Genomic DNA, 20,459 nt, shown 5'->3' on the forward strand with positions numbered 1-20,459 from the left:
TAATCACAGTCCTCAAGAAACATTTAATATATGATGAGTTGGTGTTCTGATATTGGAGGAATAACCTTCTCTATAACCATCCATTCATTAAATCCTGCTAACTTGCATGTGTAATTTTAGCATAGCTAGCTGGAGGTTCTGAATTTTAACATAATGAATTTTATTTTCATTCATGGCTTATAAGATTGTTATTTTTCCTTCAATTAAAAAAAAGCAGTTCACAATTCTTACACAATGAAAGTAATATATGATCTGTTAAACTTTGCATTATAAGCAAATCAAAAGGCTTGAAAGAGCCTGACAAAATCTAAAGGCAAATCTTATGCTTGAGAAAATAATTTTATAAGTAGAATTTAAAATTCATTTAGTAAGGATAGGTACAGAAGTACTTACAAAGCAGATTTCAGTGCATAGCAGTAAAACAATGCACTCTCAGAAATCAAAGAAGCAAAACTGATTGATTCTACAAAGTAGAACTGGAAGAAATGCAAATTTTGTTAAATTTGCTCCGCTTTCTGTAGTCCCCTGTGAAACATTTTGTATGCTTTTGAAAAGTAGGTATGTCAAAACTCTGGAGCGCAACTGAAAGAGTGGAAATTGCAAATATGGGGAATAAATAATCATTTCCTTCATTCTATTAACACAAATCTTCCAGCAGGCAAAGACACTGTTGGATACAATCCTACGGATATGCCAGCATATCTGTTTGTTTGTTTTTAAACAGTGGTCTGACAAACAACTCATGTTTAAAGCTGTACAGTTTTTTCTAAACTGCAGATCACAAAGCTGAGATTTAAATGAAAACATTGAGCTAAAGAATAAGAAAATAATAGAAGTTCTTATTTCTACTTATTTTTTTTAGAACAATTTAGTTTTAAACATTCTAGCTGTAAAGAAAACAAAAGGAAAATAATGTTCTATGTAAACATATCAATCAATAAATTATGTAATACATTCTCATTTAAAACATGTAAAACACTGATAAAACTGAGGTATATGAATTAATAAATACATTTTAAGTTAAAAATTTAGTACGCTATCATGCATTTTCATTTATTTTTCCAGAACACTGTTTGCAAAAGACAAATCTCCATTTTTCATTTATAAAGTAAGTTTCTCAGCTATGAAAAATATTCAGTTTTTCAACTTCGTGATAAGATATTGTTCAATGTAGTCAACAAAAATATCAAATTCTCCTATTGCCTTGTAGATCCCTTTGTCTTGCAGCTGATAAGAAAGAAAAATAATTACAATATTATTACTAATATAGTACTATTAATATAATTTGTTGTAGGAGTTGCATTGGCTAGCTTTCTGCATACAATTCAGTATATGTATTAGTTTTAGTCTTTAAACCCTTACAAACATTGGCTTCCCGATAATTTCAAGAACACCTGCTACATGCAGCACTGATGTATCCCATTTTTTGTCCTGGGTAAAAATGATTATGTAGCCCAGATAATGGAAGTAAAGGGAATAGGGGCTTAGGAGAAATGTTGTCTCTGGTTCCCCCTTGTGAGATAGTCCACCCCAACAGCCTCTATTCTTTAATCATTTCATAAAGCTGTGAAGATGGAATGTTCATAGATCTTTTGAGATCTAATTGTTGTTGCTATGAAACTAGGGATCTGCTAGGGTTGTATTTGTGGTTTCTCATTTTTATGTCACTTTGTTAACTATTGTCCCAAAGATGCTTTTTCACAAGGCAACTGGACTTTGAAGAATTCTTGGTTGAGAAGCCAAATGTTTTCAAAGAAAGAAGACAAGAAAGTCCAGTTTCCTCGTGTTCCTTTGGGACAACTATGACCTGGATGACTGAGAAACTCCATAGACATTTGTTAACTATTGTTTTAATTTAGATTTTATGCATTTTTGTAATTATAAACAGTTTGGAGTTGATGTGATAATGGTGGTCTATAAATATAATTAATAAATATTGTAAAAATGTTCATTGCTGTTATTATACTTGGAATATTTGCTTTTGAAAACAATGTTGACTGTTACTAGTAAAATGAGCAACAGGATGAGAAGAGGGTGGTAAAGAAGGGGAACAAGATCGGGAACACAAACACCAGACGCTATTTCTACTTCTCATATTATCTGGTAATATTGACCAAAGCTTATTTTAATTTTTCAAGGAAAGAATTGCATACATTTGATTTGAACTTTAAAAAAAAGGAGAAAGTTTTAAAGAGAGAAATAGATCCTCAAACAACAACCCACAAGTGTGAGAGATACCTCATGTGCAAAGTGAACAAAGTGATTAAACGAGAAAGCCTTCAGAGCACATCATTTGAGATATTCGGCACAAACTGCTGAAATAAGAAGGATCATGCATATAGTGCCTCTGTCTTGCAGACAGGTGGCATGCAGAGCCCTCTTTGTGGGCACGTGCGCTGTCGCCCCAGTCCTAGGCCTTCAGCTGGGTTTTATAAAACCTTTTCACTTTAGGCCTCTGCAGCCGTGTGCAAAAAAAAAAAAAAGTTCAATCAATCAATTTCAACTTCTCGTGGAAAAAAAAAGATCTCGCAAAATTGGAATTGATTGATTTAACTTTTTAGTTCCACCCAGTCTGCCATTACCACCGCAACCACGCCCACGCAATGGGCCACGCCCACCCAGCACCTGATGATACATAAGTGAATTTTGAGTTGCAGTTTGGGCACTCGGTCTCTAAAAGGTTCGCCATCATTGCAATAAGTAAAAGAAATACTAAACTTCAAACTTGTGAATTGGTTATAGAACACTTTTTACTACATTCTTTGAAATTTCTCTTTAGGCTATTCGATTCAGATTTTAATTCTGAAACCACTAGCACAACGTGTATGGTATGATGTGTGTGTGTGTGTGTGTGTGTGTGTGTGTGTGTGTGTGAGAGAGAGAGAGAGAGAGAGAGAGAGAGAGAGAGAGAGAGAGAGAGAGGGAGGGAGGGAGAGAGGGAATCTTATTTATTCCTCTCTTTGATTTATCACCAAAATGATCTAAAGGATTCATATTAAGGGTGGCTTCTCATGCAAAACTTGGGTTCAAACAAGCTTCTTCTTTGGCTTTTCCACATCGTCAAACAAAAATTCTCAAAGATAGAGACAAGTTTTCTTAGAACTGCAGAGATTCATAAGGCAAGTTAAGTAATATAATTCAGAAATTTACCTTTTCATACGTATCTTTGATAGTCTTTACTGTTTTATTCTTCCTTTCGCAGATGAAAAACCTGTGCTGTGAGAAGGAAACATAGGAATATTAGCACTTTCAAAACCTCTAAAGGACACAGCTACATGCCTCAGGTAAGCAAGGAAGATGCACAGGTGAAAGCAGCTTCTTTGAACACAAATATATAATTAATGGATATTGCATATACACATTGTGGTGCTCATCTAGTCTCCATGAACAAGGAGAGATGCCTCCTTTGATGCTGAGGTTATATGTAAAAATCCAGAATTTATATATAATCAGTTATGCACAACTATTTAACATGGAAATATATGCATTCCTTTTTCATTTATTAATAATTGCACTTTATATCATCTAATACCCAGAGGTTATAGAAATAATATATTATAATATTATAGTATAGCATAGTATAGTTATACTACACTAAAATATAGTAATAAACAATATTTAACTATTTTACCCACTTTTACAATCCCATGCTTTTTTCTTTTTCTTTTTCTCCTTTAAATATAAAGAATATATTTTCACTTTTAAATATAATAAAGTTTTAGTTTAACACATTAACAAAAATTTCTGCCTAATTCCACTGTCTAAACCAGCCTACTCCATCTTGGTGCATATTTGAGCTAGTTCTCTCTGGGCATTGCTGGGAAGTGGAAATAAGAATTAAATCAGATTAAGGACTAATTACAAGTTACACATATTTGTCCTTGAAATATTTTTATTTCACAAATAGGTAGCCCAAACTCCAAACCAACCAGTTCAAGACCCTAAAATCAGAGATAGTTTATCAAAAGAAGACTCTATTTCTCCTATCAAGGAACATATATTTCTTGATTGCATTGAGTATGGGTCTTTTTTGGAACTCTCTCACTAAATACACTATTTAAGTTAAGAAAATTATTTATATTCTTTTTACAAGCTTTGGGCGCTGCAGAATAGATTGGGCAGCACTGACTGGATCACTATATCTGAAAAAAGATCTGGTTACTAAAGAGCTGTTAAAGCAGTATGTACATTTATCACATAGAAAAAGATGACACATTATGATGTGTCATAATAATGTGTCATAGTATTATAAAATTTATGTAGAATACAAATTGCTTCAAGTATGTGTGAACAGGGGCTTCATGAGTATATGTAGTAAATTCAAACAACAGGAAAAGACTTGGATAAATATGATTTTATATGAATTGAACATTGGATGTACCAACAATTTTAGCTCTTTTGTATTCGTTTTATTCGAGATACTCCTGGAGTATGTATGTTCAAAATAACATACCCTCCATTGAAGGTAGAATTACCCAATAAATAAATGTGAAGAGATCTTATAGATTATTTTTTATTTACTGTTTCTGCATGCTGCTGACTTGGAATGCTTAATTGGATAGCAACAATTAGAAACATCATTAAAAACTTAATAGAAATGTGAAAACCTTAATGGCATCATAATGCAACACAACAAAATACCAAAGTCGTGTGTCTACCAGTGCAACCCAATCTTCAAAGCATGTCCTAATTTTGCATGAACATTTATCTGATTATTTCTCTCTTTTAACTCCAGTTCTCTTAAATTAGTTTCACAGAGTAAATGCTTTGTTTGGCCTTTTTGTTTCCTTCATCCCAGGCAAAGGCTTACTAAGAGCTATTGTTATCTCCAACCTTTAAATATCAGTTGCAGGTGAACAATAGTGAAGATGATTTTTTCTCCTTTGAGCACCCTAAAGACAGTCCATTGTGATAAAAAAATACTGATCTTCATGTGATCCAGCAGGGCTATTGTTCCAATAGAAGAGAATATATGTACTGTGGTTCAGGGTTGAACTGTGGAGTCCTTGATACTTTCTGAGCTTGGTTGTTACCTAGTCAGGTAATGAAACATCTAAAAGCAAATAACCAAGCTCAAAAAGCACTGAGACTCTACAGGGCTATTTGTAACATTGCGTTCTTAGAAATGACTTATTGTCATGTGTAAGCTGATGAATAGGCCTTATCCTCAACTGAAGACTAGAAAGAAGTATTTCCCATCTATTCTGCTAAGCAAAGGCTTCCTTTACAGAATTGCGTTTACATTCTGAGTCATTCTGTAACTTGATGACACAGTAGGGAGGAGAGTGCAATAAAACAATTCTAATATTTCCACCAGATGTAGTTCTGCATTTATAATCTGTAGAAGCAGCTGCTTTTAGGTAAGCATTTTACATATAGTTACTTTAAGGGAAATACGATTTCTTAATATAGATTATATAATCCACAGATTCTCTGATGATGAAATAGCTATTATTTCATACATAATAGCATAATATTTACTTTCTCTGCTTTATGTCTCTACTGCTGTCAACAAAATACTCTAAAAGTAACCTTATCCCTTCTTCCCCTTAATATCTATAGCCAAGCATGGTTTGGGTAGCCTAGAACACTGCACAGAAAAGATTGCTAGGCAGAGAAGGGAGTGCTGAGAAAATTTCATGTTTTTAATGTGAGCTGTATGATTAAGGCCACTAAAATATCAAAGCTTTCTAGAATTTTTTGCTTAAATAGTAGAAGCACTCTATCCACAGAATGCGACTTAGGTATTTAATTTTGGCATTTCTCTAATTTAGATTTTCTTGGCACAAAATGTGGACTGATCCAGTGCAGATTTTTAAGAAATGATATAAAATGCACTATTTCTGCATGAAGAAGTAGTCTTTCAAAGTGACCAAACATTTATCATGGTCCCAGTGTCGCCAGATTTCTGCAGTTATCTTTGATTTAGAAACTAGATCAAATGTTTGCTCTAGTATGGTATAAAAAGCTGCAACCAAACAATGAAACATAGCTTACCACAAAACTGGTGTTAATACCCAAGTCCCTGCCTCATGTTTTACCTATCTTATTGTTTGTTTCTAGCTCTGCAAGGATTTCCCTCTGCAAGCAGACATAGCAAGTCAGACAAGCCAAGGAAAGAAACCACAAATACTTACACAGCGTTTGATTAATTTTCTAAGATCTAGCAACATATTTCCAAGGAAGTCTACATCCTTCTTTACTGGGTTGTCTGTAGTTACTTTGGGTAAGACATCTTCCAAATAAAAATGGATCATTTCTCCCACTGACTGGCAGCCCAAGTAACCCTAAAAGAATTGGAGAGAACAATAATAGTAAGAGATGAAGATGAAATTGCATATATCCTGTTGACTCTATTCTAGTCTGGCAATATAACGTTTTGCTCTATCCCTTGACTCTAATCCATGGATGGAAAGGATGAAGTGAAAATGTTGAAGTTATATTTAAACAGGATTTTTTTGCCACTTGATAAATCAGAACTGGAAACTGATACCAGAGAAAAAGTTTTCATGTGACTTGTAACAGGGGAGCAAAATTTGTTACAGCTCCTCCTCCCTGCAGACTGAGGAAATGTCCAGGTAATTTATTAGTTTTTTGTACTGAGTTTCCATCATCAAACTGGCACAAAATCATCTCTCTCTCTCTCTCTCTCTCTCTCTCTCTCTCTCTCTCTCTCTCCCTCCCTCCCTCCCTCCCTCCCTCTCTCATATCTCAATAAGTATAAAATTATTATTTTAAAAGTTAATTATAAACTTTTATAAAGATTTTTATAAATCTTTCTTTGATCTACATTGTGTAAACCTTCTAAGAACAAATTGTCTTAAGCAGCAGCAATCCTTTTTCTGATTTTAAGGAGCAAGAATGTACGAGTTAAGCTTGGCCATTCTTCCCTTCAAATTTTATCATTCATGAAATAAATAAAACATATTGAGTATCAATGTATCAAAGAGTTTCTCTGGATCTGTTATTCAGTCTTGTTTATCAGACATCTGTAGAGTGAATTCTGACTTTTCTACAATAGTTTATAAATGTATGATTTTTCCCGGTACTATAAATAAGTGAAAAAGGAAATAAGGAAATTAATTAATTAATTAATACAATGTGCATGTCATTTAGTATTTTCAATTCACTTTATTATAGATTCATATAAAATCCTCCATTATGATGTTTGATAGGTACACTAAAAAGAATTAAGTCCGCCAAGAATATAGTTCCATGATCGCAGACTTTTTTCCAGATCCCCCACACTTCTTTCCAAGTAATCTGGTGAAGGCAATTAAAATCTCACCTTGAAATCTTCTAGCAGATCCTGTTTTAGTAACATGGTGTCCAGCTCAGAATCTCTATCTTGCTATAAAAATAAGCAATGAAAGAAAATATTAATGAAGAAAATCTGAACTTAAATTTAATTTAGAAAAAAATGTGGTACTAATACCTAACAGCCAAGTCTTTTCTTTATCCATTTTGTGATTTATAAACCATAAATCATCAAATTGTATAATGTGTCTTAGTCAATAAATTTGGTTAAAAAGCACAGTACATAGACTAGGCACTATTTTCAATTTTTCATCTCTTTGTTTTCCTCTAAGCTATCCTTAAAACTGCATCATTTTGTGCATAGTAGCTAAAATTGCAAGCTATTTAACAGAAGATGCTCAGAATTTGTTCTTATATATTGAATATATTTCAGTTGCCTTCAAAAGCTCTTATCTTTATTTAATATTACCAATACAATATTAAATATTATTATTTATTTTCTTTCATGCACATCTGAAGAATAGAGAAATAGTACTATATTTATAGATATACTGAAAGTTAATTTTCAAAGGTAAATGTTTTTTATACTTTGGCATGAATGTGACATTAAACAATGAATGTTATTCCAATCCTTTCAATAAGCAATTCCAATCCTCAAATATATATTGTTAGTCACTGTAGCAATTTTATCTGAGACACAATTATACTATGCATATTTGTTTATTATGAAAAGACTTAAACATATTAGAAAGTTCTCCATTTGTCATTTTCTTGCTTGGAGCCTGCATAAAATTTCTTGATGAATTATGTGCCAAACTACTTATTACTTGTAGTTAGCAACAAAGAACACAACCATCTGTTGCTTTGTATCATTATACAAAGAAACCCAGCCCTTTTACATTTCCCCCTTCCTAAATTTCTAGATGAAAAGAGCTAGAACAAAAGATGAATATACTCACAAAATAATCCTTGATCTTGTTAAATGTGATTCTTAACTCTCGGAGTCTAAGAGGGAGGATGTCTGAAAAGTGTCCACAGTTGATGAGCTGGGAATGTGCATTCTTGAGCACCAGCGAAAGCAGCATATATGCTATCAATGAGTTCATCTCTCTTCTGACCCTTCCTTTCTAGACTCGCTTGATTTTTGAAAATTAGATTGTCATCACCTTGATCAGCCCCTGATTTATACCTCAAAGCAGCAGTAGTTTCCTTCCTGATTTCATCAGGATAGTGGTGCTTAAACCCCAAATGTCAGCTTCTTCCCATCAGAAATTTTTGAGCCTTCCCCACTCCCTTTAAAAGTGCTTATTGGAGTAGAACTTTCCCACCTCCCCCCCTTCTTTTAAAAAAAACATATTTTGCTTCTTGTAAATGTGTGGTAATGCTTATGCTATCTTGGCTTTGGTGGAAATACGCTTTCCGTTGTGTTATTATTCCTTTAGGTAAATGTCATTGTAATAAGAAAAATCTCTGCTAACTTAAATCTCTACAAACCTAACTGAATTATTTCTCCCCTACTAACCTACCAGTAATGGTAAGCAAATCATTTTTGGGAAAAAGCCAATATTTTCCCAAAGAACATAAAATCCCCAAATATATTTAAATATAAACAAAGTTTTATTTGAATAAAATAAGTTAATGATAAAGCAATTGACTGCATATGGGTACCTTTTGTGGGCTTGGAAATAACTGAGTATTCTATCCATCTGTACTATGTTTCCCTCAAACTGAGACCAGTAACCCTACATCAAGTCTGTAATAGTCTTTCTTAGAGATCTTTAGACTTGTTTCATCCAGGATCCTCTGAAGTTGCAGTGCTTCTCAACCACCTTCCCTAAAAAGCTAAAATATTATACTCATACTTGGCAAGCGTGGATTTATCATCTTGTTAAGACCTGCTGAATCGTTTCTATTGTAAATAATTTAGCTTCTGATTTGCCAATTTGATTTCTGAAATTTTGTTCTCTTGCTATATCTTCCTTCCCAATGCTCTACTCCCAATAAATGTCCTTTTCACAGTAATGAATTTTTGTGATAAAAAGAAATTTACCTTTTTCTTGACTTTTTGATTATTATAAATGTTGTGTCTCCATGTGGAGACCCATATTATTGTTTTTTTCTTTTATTCATATTATCCATTGCATTTGATGCTATCTCTCTGATATCTCTTCAGAACAAATGTAGCCTGATCTGGCTTAATTAGATCGGTTAAGAGATCATTCAACCACTTTATAAGCATAGCCATAAAATGCTTATAATCTACATTCAATACAGTGATAGGCTTGTATAATAAGTTGGATGCTTCCCTCTTTGCAAATAAAAGCAATATAAACCTCTTGTTAATGATTTCATCAAGATTTCTTTAAAAGTCTTATGTTTCAGAAAAACAATGTGGTCCTTCAAATTCATTTTTTATCTTGTTTCTTTTCTTCTTCTCTGTGATTGGCTTATTGATGGCTTCCTTTTTGTTGAGCTGTAAATTTCATGATCAGTGTTACATGTAAATAGTCTTTCACCTTCTCCAGACCATGTTTCTTTTATGTATAATCGAGAACAATGTTTTATTACATTGGTTCATTATTTCCTTTGGAGGTGAAACATAATGCCTTCTATTTCATATTGAAGTTATTTTTTTCTCTTTGTTTTTTTTTCATTTGAAAAACAATCTATCTTTTTGTTTTAGAAGGGCTGTAGGATGACAAAGAAATAAACAATCCTGTCTAAACTCTTTACTAGAATCCTGTAAATAAAGAACATCAAAAGTCAATTCTTTGAAAGAAGCTTGTAATTCAGATTGGTACTTTAATTTAATATAATCATGCAATAATAATAGATAATTCAGACTTTACTTTTTCTAGTCAGATATTACTCTTTGCAATGTTATGATTTTGTGATCCTGGACCAGTGATGGCGAACATTTTAGAGTCCGAGTGCCCAAACTGCAACCCAAAACCCACTTATGCATTGTCAGGTGCCAGGTGGGTGTGGCCCATTGGGTGGGCATGGCTACAGTGGTAACGGAAGATTGAGTGGGACTAAAAAGTTCAATCAATGACTTTCAACTTTGCAAGATTTTTGTTTTCCCCACGAGAAGTTAAAATTGATTGATTGAACCTCTTTTTTTTGCACACGGTGGCAGCGGCCTAAAGCGAAAAGGTTTTATAAAACCCAGCTGAAGGCCTAGGACTGGGGCGACGGCGCACGTGCCCAGAGAGAGGGCTCTGAGTACCACCTCTGGCACCCGTGCCATAGGTTCGCCACCACTGTCCTGGACTGTATAAATACTATGGTTCTATAACTAAATTTAGTTGAACTATGTGAGCTAGGTAGCCAACACATTTTTGAGTAAATTTTGGGAATAGGAATCTTCATTTAGATAACTGTCTCTGTCATGTCACATGAACGGTTTGTATGTATTATCTGAAGTCATCAGGTGTCTAAAGACATCTAAAAAGAAAGGATAATAACATGTGGGAAAGAGTTCTGGAGATGACAATAGTGTTAACACCACTTAAATCTTATGCTCACTTTTCTGCTTATGTAAAGGCAGGGGGTTCTGTAGGGAGGTTAAATAGATTAAGACAACATCAAAGACTGCTTGACTGAAGTCTTTTTAACTTTTTATGTGTATGTAACATATTACACATATGTGGGGGGAGGTGTATGTGTGTGTGGAGTTTGTTGATCAAATAGTTGCAGCTGCCATTTTGTCTTTTTTATCCACTACATCCATCCCTTGATGGAGGAATCTTAGCTAGTGAAAAAGCAGCTTGACAGCAGATCCAATTCCTAAATTATTCATTTCAAAAAATGATCAAAATCTACTAAATTGAAAGTCATTCAGGGGCCATTTTTTTGGTTTTTAATATTTGATAGCAAGCCCTAATGTTAATGAGAAACTAAGAACAATATTAATCAGAAACTAAGAAAAAATGATTGTTATGCTTCTGTAGGTTTATCACTTACATACAAATGTGTGTATTTGTGTGTGTATGTAGCATTAGTACTAGACCGGGGTAGGCAACCTTGGCTCTTTTATGACTCATGGACTTCAACTCCCACAATTCCTGAGTCAGCATGTCTGGTTCAGGAATTCTGGGTATTGAAGTCCAAAAGTCATCAAAGAACCAAGGTTGACGGAGGAGACGAGCCTTGGAAATGCCCAGATAGGGAATAATCAGCAGCTGAGTAACTCTCCACCTGCTGAAACGTATGCCCATCCCCCATGGGCACAGGAGTGTATTGACAACCAAGAGCCAAGTGCCGATGAATCGAGGGTCTCCCCAGGAACAGTGAGGAGTTTGACAAAGAAGTGATCTTGTACAGACCCCGGACTATTAAACAATCATGATTTCAATGATTGGAATGTCACGTGTAACTCCACCGGCAATCCTGCAACTAACTCCATTAATGACATTTCCCTATTGAGCTGCTCTCGCCTTGGGAATATAGGAGAATTACGGGGAGATGGGAAGCCTGTTTGTTATAATCTTAGAGCCTCCACACGCTCTCACAGAAATTTGAGAGGAACGACCCCCTGCAGGAATGTACAAGGAGATGCAAGTCATGACCGCAAGGACTCCGCCTCTCTCCCTTTAAGGAGGATTGCATACTCCTAAGTAATGAGTGAATGTATAAACAACAGTGAGGGGACAGCCCCCTCGGGAGAAGGGGTTAACAATCAACTTGTGGGTGCCACGAATTCCGGAGAAGATGTTAAAATCATCCCCATTAAAGAGAAAATAGAAAGGGGAGTTAACAAAGTGATACGAAGGATCAGGAAACAGGATGATACAAACACAATGGAATCTTGGGCTACAGAGACAAACAATGAGGATATAATTGTGAAGGAGGATCGTAAACAGAGAAACAGGGGGAGGAGAATGGAAATAGGGAGTACTAAGAGGGAGGATGAGGAGAATAAACAACATAAACACAGACAGTGCACATTTAACTACGTAAAATTAAGGAGTCCCCCCGACTTACAGTCATACAAAGAAGGGAGGAAGAGCTGCGGTACCGGCACAAGTAAGGAAAGTGAGGAAATTACAGCTTGCAACACAGAAACTACGATCAAAACGCAGGTGGATTGGCTGGGACCCATGACGAGGTCAAGAAGCCGGGCGCAAAGAGTGCCACATTTATAAATAGCTTCTCCCATCGACTGGATGCTACCCTGATGATGCTGGCAGAAGCCAGTGAAAGCTTGGTTTTATTCTGGTTTTATTAAAACTTTTTATAGTTTTGTAACTTCCTGGTGTTCGTATATTTTATTGCTTAACATGAGTCTACCCAGGAATCACCGTTTTGTTTTTAATATTCTTTGGCATTCTTTGGTTTTTAATATTCTTTGGTCTTGGTGTATTCGGGTCTTTTCCCATGTAAGATTGAGAGTATCTTGGTGACGTTTCAACGAGGTCCCACTCGTCATCTTCAGGCTTGGGTCTTCGGCTTCGTGCTTATATATAAAATCCTTTAAAATGCTAAAAATGCGAACCCTGGGCATCATATTAGCTAAGTTAAAAAAAAAGAAAATGAACACCAGGATAGAATAAACCAGACTGTTTAATGTAAACAAGCCTGTGGTTAAAAAATCACTAAGCTTTCGTCGGCCAGACTGCCAATGTCAGAGTTGGAATAAAAGAAGATCTAGGAGCTAGCCTATATAATGACCTGCCTCTGCGCCCAGCTTCTCGAGCGCATCATCGGCCCATTGATTGTGCTTGTCCATAATGCGCTGAGTTGCTCCGCATCTGGCAGCCTGTCCCTGGCCCCTATGGTATATATTGTGTGTATATAGAGATAGAGGTAAAGTAAAACTTAGGGCCCCAACAATCTGTGATAGCATCAGAATGAATACATGTGAAGGATAACAGCAACAACAATAGTTGGAAGGGACCTGGAGGATTTCTAGTCCAATCCCCTGCTCAGGCAGGAAATCCTATACCATTTCAGACAAATGTTATCATGCCCCCAAACACTGCAATTATGTACTTGCATCATCTGAACAAGTACATCATATACAGTACCTGTAATTGTTTACCACCTTAGTCCCCCCGTTGTCAATACCCTTCATTTCAAAAAGTTTGGTAGGTGATGGTAATATAACTTCTGGGCAAATAAAGTACACTGATGCTGATCTTCTGTTTCCTCTTTTGCTTTGTAGCCTCTTAAAAGACAGATTTTAATACAATGTTCTAATCTGTTTTCCTATACTGTTTTTCTACCTCATTCTCAGATGCTTCAAACTTCCTTAGAACTTCTTTTAAAGGAATGTTTGAACTTCCTTGAGTGTTATGAAGTGTTGAAAAATATTGTTGCTGTTCCTTCACCTCACTATAAATGCTGAAAAAGCCCCATGGGAGGGTTTCCCTTCAGATTTAAATGACATGACGTAAAGAAGCTGCAATCTGCTGGAAAGATGACTAAATATTAAAAGGGCACTCACACACATACATGCTTATTCATCTTCTCATTAAGGAAAATGCCTTATTAAAAGAAACGTAGTCAGTTCCACTAAGAAGTTAATTTTGGCAAAGCACTATTGTATGTATAAATGTAATAATAAACATGTGAACAAATAAAATAACTGCATTTTTGGCAGAGCACAAAAAAACTAACAACCAAACTTTTTTTATGATAGCTTAAAAATGCCTTGAGTAAGTAGAATGTAAGCCTGTTGGGTTTGATTCACCTAGCTCAGTGGTAGTGAACCTTTTAGAGGCCGAGTGCCTAAACTGCAACCCCAAACCCACATATGCATCGTTGGGTGGGTGTGACCCATTGGGTGGGCATGGCTGCGGTGGTAACAGCAGACTGGGTGGGACTAAAAAGTTCAATCAATCAATTCCAACTTTGCAAGATCTTTTTTTTCCCATGAGAAGTTAAAATTGATTGATTAATTGAACCTTTTTTTTTTTGCACACGGCGATGGAGGCCTAAAGCGAAAAGATTTTATAAAACCCAGCTGAAGGCCTAGGACTGGGGCGACAGCGCGCGTGCCCACAGAAAGGGCTCTGAGTGCCGCCTCTGGCACCCGTGCCATAGATTCACCACCACTGACCTAGCTGAAGTGCTCTGTATCATCTTGCAGCTTTCTCTGCCATTGCCAAAGAGTTGGGTTGGCTGTGAGAAAGCTTAGTGCAAATGACAAGGAAATCAATAAAGTTTTACAAAGCAACATTGTAGGATTATTTTGCTCAAGCCTTCACAGAAGCACAGGCCTAGAAGAAAGGCATGATGTGATTTGATCAACCGCATATATATCCATATAATTATAGAAGGAATACATCTGAATAACATTGCAGTCCATTCCTTATTGTTATTTTTAATTGATTGAATTCCTGGATTGACAACTGCCTTTTCTAACCTATAGTTTTCATCATTCTAGTTATCTTATACATATGCATAGCTGCCTCTTCCCATTGATAAAAATGTTTCTGGAGAATGAGGAATGAATAACAATGGAGTGATATGAAGAGCCTATCAGGGAGAAGAGGAGTTTGCAATTGGTCCTTCTATGAAGTTTAAAATAATTTAGGAAGTTGGCAACATTTCATGGGTCAGGTCTGTTTGTCAGTCTTTGCAAACTTCTGAATATAGTCTCTTGTGATATTGTGACATTTCAAGTGTCATGCTCCCCCTTACAACCTATATTTTGACTGTTTGATAAATTTGAAGGGTGGGAATAGAAGCAGTAGACCTTTTAGAGGAACCAATTCACATTATCACCACAAACCAACAATAACATCAGGTTGATGGAATTCAGACATTTTGCACTTGAAATTTTGGTGGTATGATCTTATGTTCCTTGCTGGGGGCTTAAGGTGATTATCCTAGCATCTAAATACAATTTGTGGTTATCTTCTTTTGTTTCTTTTACAATTTCCCCCTGCACACATCCCTTCACTTCACACATTCAAGAGGGAGCATCAACTTTTTGGAGAAGATAATTGCAGCATAGGAGAGAAGGATGGACAGAAAACCTTTTTCTTTGATGTTCATATATTATTTATTTCAAGTTTTTTCATCCCAAATTAATTTTATGTCCCATCAAAATTGAGATTTATGATCTCTGATATAATTGGCTTGATCCAATTACTTAGAAGACAGAGCACTGTTCAGCAGTACAACTACAAAATAAATTCTATTGAATTATCACATAGTTCATTGCACAGTCAGCCAGATGTTCAGACTGGATTTGGCATTTTTATCTACCTATTAAGCCCTCTCCAACAACCTGAGATAGGCAGATGTTGATGTTTGACAATGTTACAGGTGTTGTGGCAGGATGTAAACTGTTTTGAATAAAGCTGCCTTTTTCAATTAACTGATGGCAATTTTGTCAATGAATTATTATTAATATTATATTTTCTTATGTCTTCTTTTTTATTTTTTAAAAGATGGATCTAGAGCTGGCTGTATCATTAGAGAAACTTAAACATAAAGAACCTAAATTGAATAGTCATCAGGACCGAAAGACAAGAACCATCAAAAATATTACCAGAGTAACTTCTTTCAATACTCTCCATCAAATGCATGGGTTGGGACATATTCTATGTGTTTGTTGTTCTTCTGCTTTGTGGTTAGATTAAAGAAAAAAAAAACATTGTTGAGCTTTTAGTATCTATGAAAAAGAAAGCAAAAAAGATATTTCTGCAGGCTCACGTGTGACTTTCAAGTTTCCTTTTTCTAAAATCTGATGCTGAGTATTGATATGAGCTTGAACACCTACTCCCTCATGCCACATATAGATTTTTATTTCTCAATCTTTTCAGCTTATTTCTATTGACAGGGAAAAAGAAATTATTTCCATCCAGATGAAATGCATTTAAGGTACAAATAGGCAAAATATATGTGATTAAAGATGAGGACGTTGTCCTTTTTAAAAATTAAGAACAATGCCAAGAATAAAACCGATAACAGGTGGGACATTAGAAAGGTAATGTTTAACCTGTTTCCATACTATTTTCTACCTTTGTTTTCTTAGAGATATATGCAAGGGGATCTATGAAAATTCACTGCACCCAGCTCACCACAGCCAACTCACCATGATCAACTTGCCATGGCCAACTTATTGTGGGACAACTTGCCGAGGCTAACTCATTTGCTGTGGGACAACTCACTGCAGGACAAGAGTTACACTAATGTTAAAGAAATGGTGGAATAGAATCATTAAAGAAAGTATGCAAAAGGAGGGACAAAATGAAATGTTAATGACAAAAATTAATGTTTTAAAATTTATTTTAAATAATTGAATTGTTAAATTGTCCCATGGGGAGTTGGTCATGGTGAGTTGGCTGTGGTGACTTGTCCCATTTCAATATGCAAGTTCTTTCCATAGAAATTCTTTTCTGGATATACATCTTATACTACCTAAGTATCTTTCTTTAATTCATATATTTCCTGCACCTCTTAGATGATCTATGAATTGTACTACGTCAAAAGTCAGAAGATCTCTAATAAAGACTTTGATAGACTCAGTGCAGAGTTACTAGTTTCAGTTTGAGAATAGCAGTAAAACAGATGGTTCAGATGCTTACTTGTTTCCTTGTAGAGTGATTTTTTTAAAACTTATTTTTACATAAGATATTTTCCCCCAAAGAGAGAAATGTATCTCCAGGTGGACTAATAGGCTACTAGAAAATATTACATCTAATGTGGCTTAAAATTGTTTTTGGCTAAATGGGAAGAAATTACAGTACAACAGTAGTACCTCATGTTGGGAGAATAAGTTCTGTGAACACAATAATTTGTCAAGGAAAATTATAAGATGCAGTATTTCTTCCCCTCTGTGCTCTAAAATATTGCTGTAATATTTTTTCCCCAGACAGTCACCTCAGTTTCAGGTCTTAGCTCTTTAGGTCCATGAAATAAAAAAAATATTGTAAAGACATATTAGATCATAACATAATTTCTTTAAAATAAGTCCTTTTCAGAAATAACAACAAAATTGACAAATCATGTCATTATTTCCTATTACTTTTTTTCCCATTCACAGGAAATACTTGATAATCTAAAAAAAACCCCTTTATACTATTTTTGTACAATAAACGATGTCACATTAATGAAAAGCTTGTGGTTATGAGGAATCAATTACTGCTTACTAGGAAAGTTGCATCTTGGATTATATTGCCTCAACAGCACTGGTAAGGATCCCACCATTTATTAGTCCAGGCTTGGGAGAAGAGCCAGCTTTTAAAAGCTTTTTAAAGATAAGTTCAGAGTGGAGGGCATATGAATCTCAGGGGAATGCTGTTCTAGAGGGCAGGGCAGTGAAAAGAAGGTGTGCTTCTTGGATCCTGTCAGATGACACTGCTTTATTGATGGGACCCAAAGCATGCCATCTTTCTCAGGTTGAACAGGATGGATAGAAGCTATGTCTTATGACTTAAATTGCATCCAATTCTAGTGCAGCTCATAAGGAGGAAGGGACATAACAGCCTGCACTCTTGACAAGCTGCAGTGTGGTCTTCAACATGAACTCCATGTAGATTTTGTTTTGTTTGTTTGTTTTTTATTAGTTTATTTGTTTATATTTTTACAAATAATTTAAGATGCCAAACATATCCAACATATCCTATTTTCCTCACAACCGAGAGAGGTTGGTTGGGCTGAGACAGAATGACTGGCCCAAAGTCACCCAGATGGCTTTCATGGCTAAGATGAGACTTGAACCCACTGTCTCCCAGTTTCTAGCTTGCTGCCTTAATCTCTAGATAGTCTACAAATCAGATGACCAAACCTCCAATATAGATGGCTTCCAAAAAAAAAGCACAATTGGCATACAAGATGGATGTCTGAAGGCCTTCATGGAGGTGTGGGTCTATAAAAACCCCCAAGTTGAATACCAGTCCTGAGAGGCATAGGACCATTTCAACTAGAGATACATTTGGGTTATCTCTGGATCCAAATACCCACAGCTCCCCAAATTATGGATGCCTTCACCTAATAGCTTCATGCAGAAGCTATGCAGAATCTTAAAGAGAGAAGTATAAGCCCTGTGGCACCTCACATATCAGGGTGTTTGGTTTGATATCTTCTCTACCATCAATTCCAGTTGAATATAATTACTATAATCCCAAAACTAATTCCACAAGTGAGTTAGAAGAATACATGGTCAATGGTATTAAAGGCCACTGATAGATCAAGAATAGGATGCTGTCCTAATTCTGCCAAAGGACAAAATGTGAATTGTAGCCCTTCAGAATTATTACGTAGAATGAGATTTCATGCAGAGTGGGCATTTATCTTGATTTTTCTCCCAAAACTCAAAATTGGTCTAGACTTGGAATTAAATAAGTTAGTATGAGTTTGTTGGCATAGGCGAGTGAAGTGCCAGAGCTGCTGGGATGTGCTATATTGCATCAATTGCTGCTAGAGCTGTAAGTTTTGGCAGACTCCACCAGGAAAGTAGCTAGGCCCTGATTGGATCTCCATTGTATTTATAGTATATTTATACTGTATTTAAACTCCATTTCAACTCCTGCCAGAGCTGCTGGGACGTGTTATATTGCATCAACTGCTGCTAGAGCTGTAAGTTTTGGGAGACTCCACCAGGAAAGCAACGGCCCGCACGCCTAGTTATATAACTAAAAATCATAAACAGCAGCAGTACATTCAGTGTGTCTGAGATTCCCTGTATCTTAGAATGTCTGGCTTAGTTCAGTGCAACACTTGCTTTGCAGCTGTCTTTTGCAGTACCCTTTTCAAACTTGGAAACTGTCCTATCTGTAAACAAATCACTAGTCTACAAGGACAGATCATTTATCTAGGGTCTGTAATCTGTGCTCTTCAGGCAGAAATTAGGCATCCAGTTCAGCCCCTCTACTCTAGTAAGCCTCCGTGCTATCAGCCCCCTCTACCACAAAGATCCTACAGGAGAAGGGCAGTGTGGACAATTGTGGGATCTGGCAGAGTGAGATCTGTGAACCATAAACACAAAGCTTTTGCTATGTCCCTGCACAACAGTTACAGTGCCCTTGCTGACCTTAATAGGGACATTAAGGAGACAGGTAAAGGTATTTGTGAAGATAACTCAAATAAGCAGGGGATTGTGGTCCGAGATGAAGAACTAGATTTTGACAGGGAGAAGTGTGAATCAGGTATTCACACATCAGTCATGCAAGAACAGAAAGGCACCCAAAAAGAAAAGCTACCTTCTGGTAGGTGATTCAATTATAAGGGATGTAAATTTAGGAAAGGACACAGAGGTTTCGAAAGAGGCCAGGTGTCTTCCAGGTGCTACTGCCAGTAGGAACAAGAAGCGTATTTCTAAAATAATAAGAATGGTAGCAAGGACTGTGATGTGGAGGCTATTGAACATCTCGGCACTAATGATCTGTCCCAAAAAGATGTACTCTCTATGCAGAACGATTTCCAGAGCTTGGGGAAGGAACTTAGCAGAATAGGCTGTAGGCTTACTTTCTCAGAGGTTTTATCAGTATAAGGACCAAAATGGAAAAGGCCAGTGCATAGCACAATTCAATATGTGGCTAGAGGAGTGGTGTAAAGGGGAAGGCTTTGGATATATTAGTCATGACGTCGGTAGCTGGTCCAATGAAAAGATGTATAAAAATCGCAAGAGAAGTTTTTTGCGGTATGGGAAAAATGGATAGATTTTATACAACATAAGTTGGATATAAAAAATATTACTTAGTTTTTCAATAACTTATATATAAATCTTAATATTTTATAGATTGTATTTTTTTTTCTTCTCTTTTCTTATATTTCTTATTTTTATTTTATCTTATTTTACTTCTTTTTTTATATATATACATCTTTTCTTCTTTCTTTTCTCTTTTATTCTTTTTCTTTTTAAGCATTTTTCTTTTTTAATATTTATGCTTTTTTTTTACATATATATTATTGTTAATTATCCTATAAGTTTATGTAATGTATTTAGATATATTTATGGTTTATACTTTTTTAATTTCTTTTTAAGATTTTTAGAAATTTTAATTAAGCCTATATTCAGCTCTGGGAAGGTTGGGGGGGACGGAGTGGGAGGGTTGGGGTGGTTGGGTAGGGTTGTTTTTTGTTTTTTATTTTTTCTTTTCCCTATTTGTAAAAATTTTAAAACTTTTCAATAAAAAAAAAGAAAAGATGTATAAAAGAGATGGTTTGCATCCATCAAAAAAAAGGACTGAGTTACTCGGCTATAAATTCACAAATTTTCTGGAGGAAAATTTAAACTAAACAGC

The 20,459-nt window shown here is 35.6% G+C and overlaps 1 protein-coding gene across 1 annotated transcript; it reads right to left on the reverse strand.

Annotated features, from left to right (window-relative positions):
- Positions 1 to 1,134: 1,134 nt before the first annotated feature.
- Positions 1,135 to 8,363, reverse strand: IL10 (interleukin 10). The gene is made up of 5 exons (XM_039320080.1): positions 8,217 to 8,363; positions 7,289 to 7,351; positions 6,138 to 6,287; positions 3,151 to 3,216; positions 1,135 to 1,227 (listed from the first exon to the last, which is right to left on the reverse strand). Exons 1-5 carry the CDS (start codon positions 8,361 to 8,363, stop codon positions 1,135 to 1,137), a joined length of 519 nt encoding a protein of 172 aa, XP_039176014.1.
- Between the last annotated feature and the right edge of the window lie 12,096 nt (positions 8,364 to 20,459).

Source organism: Crotalus tigris, unplaced genomic scaffold (genome assembly GCF_016545835.1).
Source record: "Crotalus tigris isolate CLP2741 ecotype Arizona unplaced genomic scaffold, ASM1654583v1 scf7180000023618.1514416, whole genome shotgun sequence".
NCBI lineage: Eukaryota > Metazoa > Chordata > Lepidosauria > Squamata > Viperidae > Crotalus > Crotalus tigris.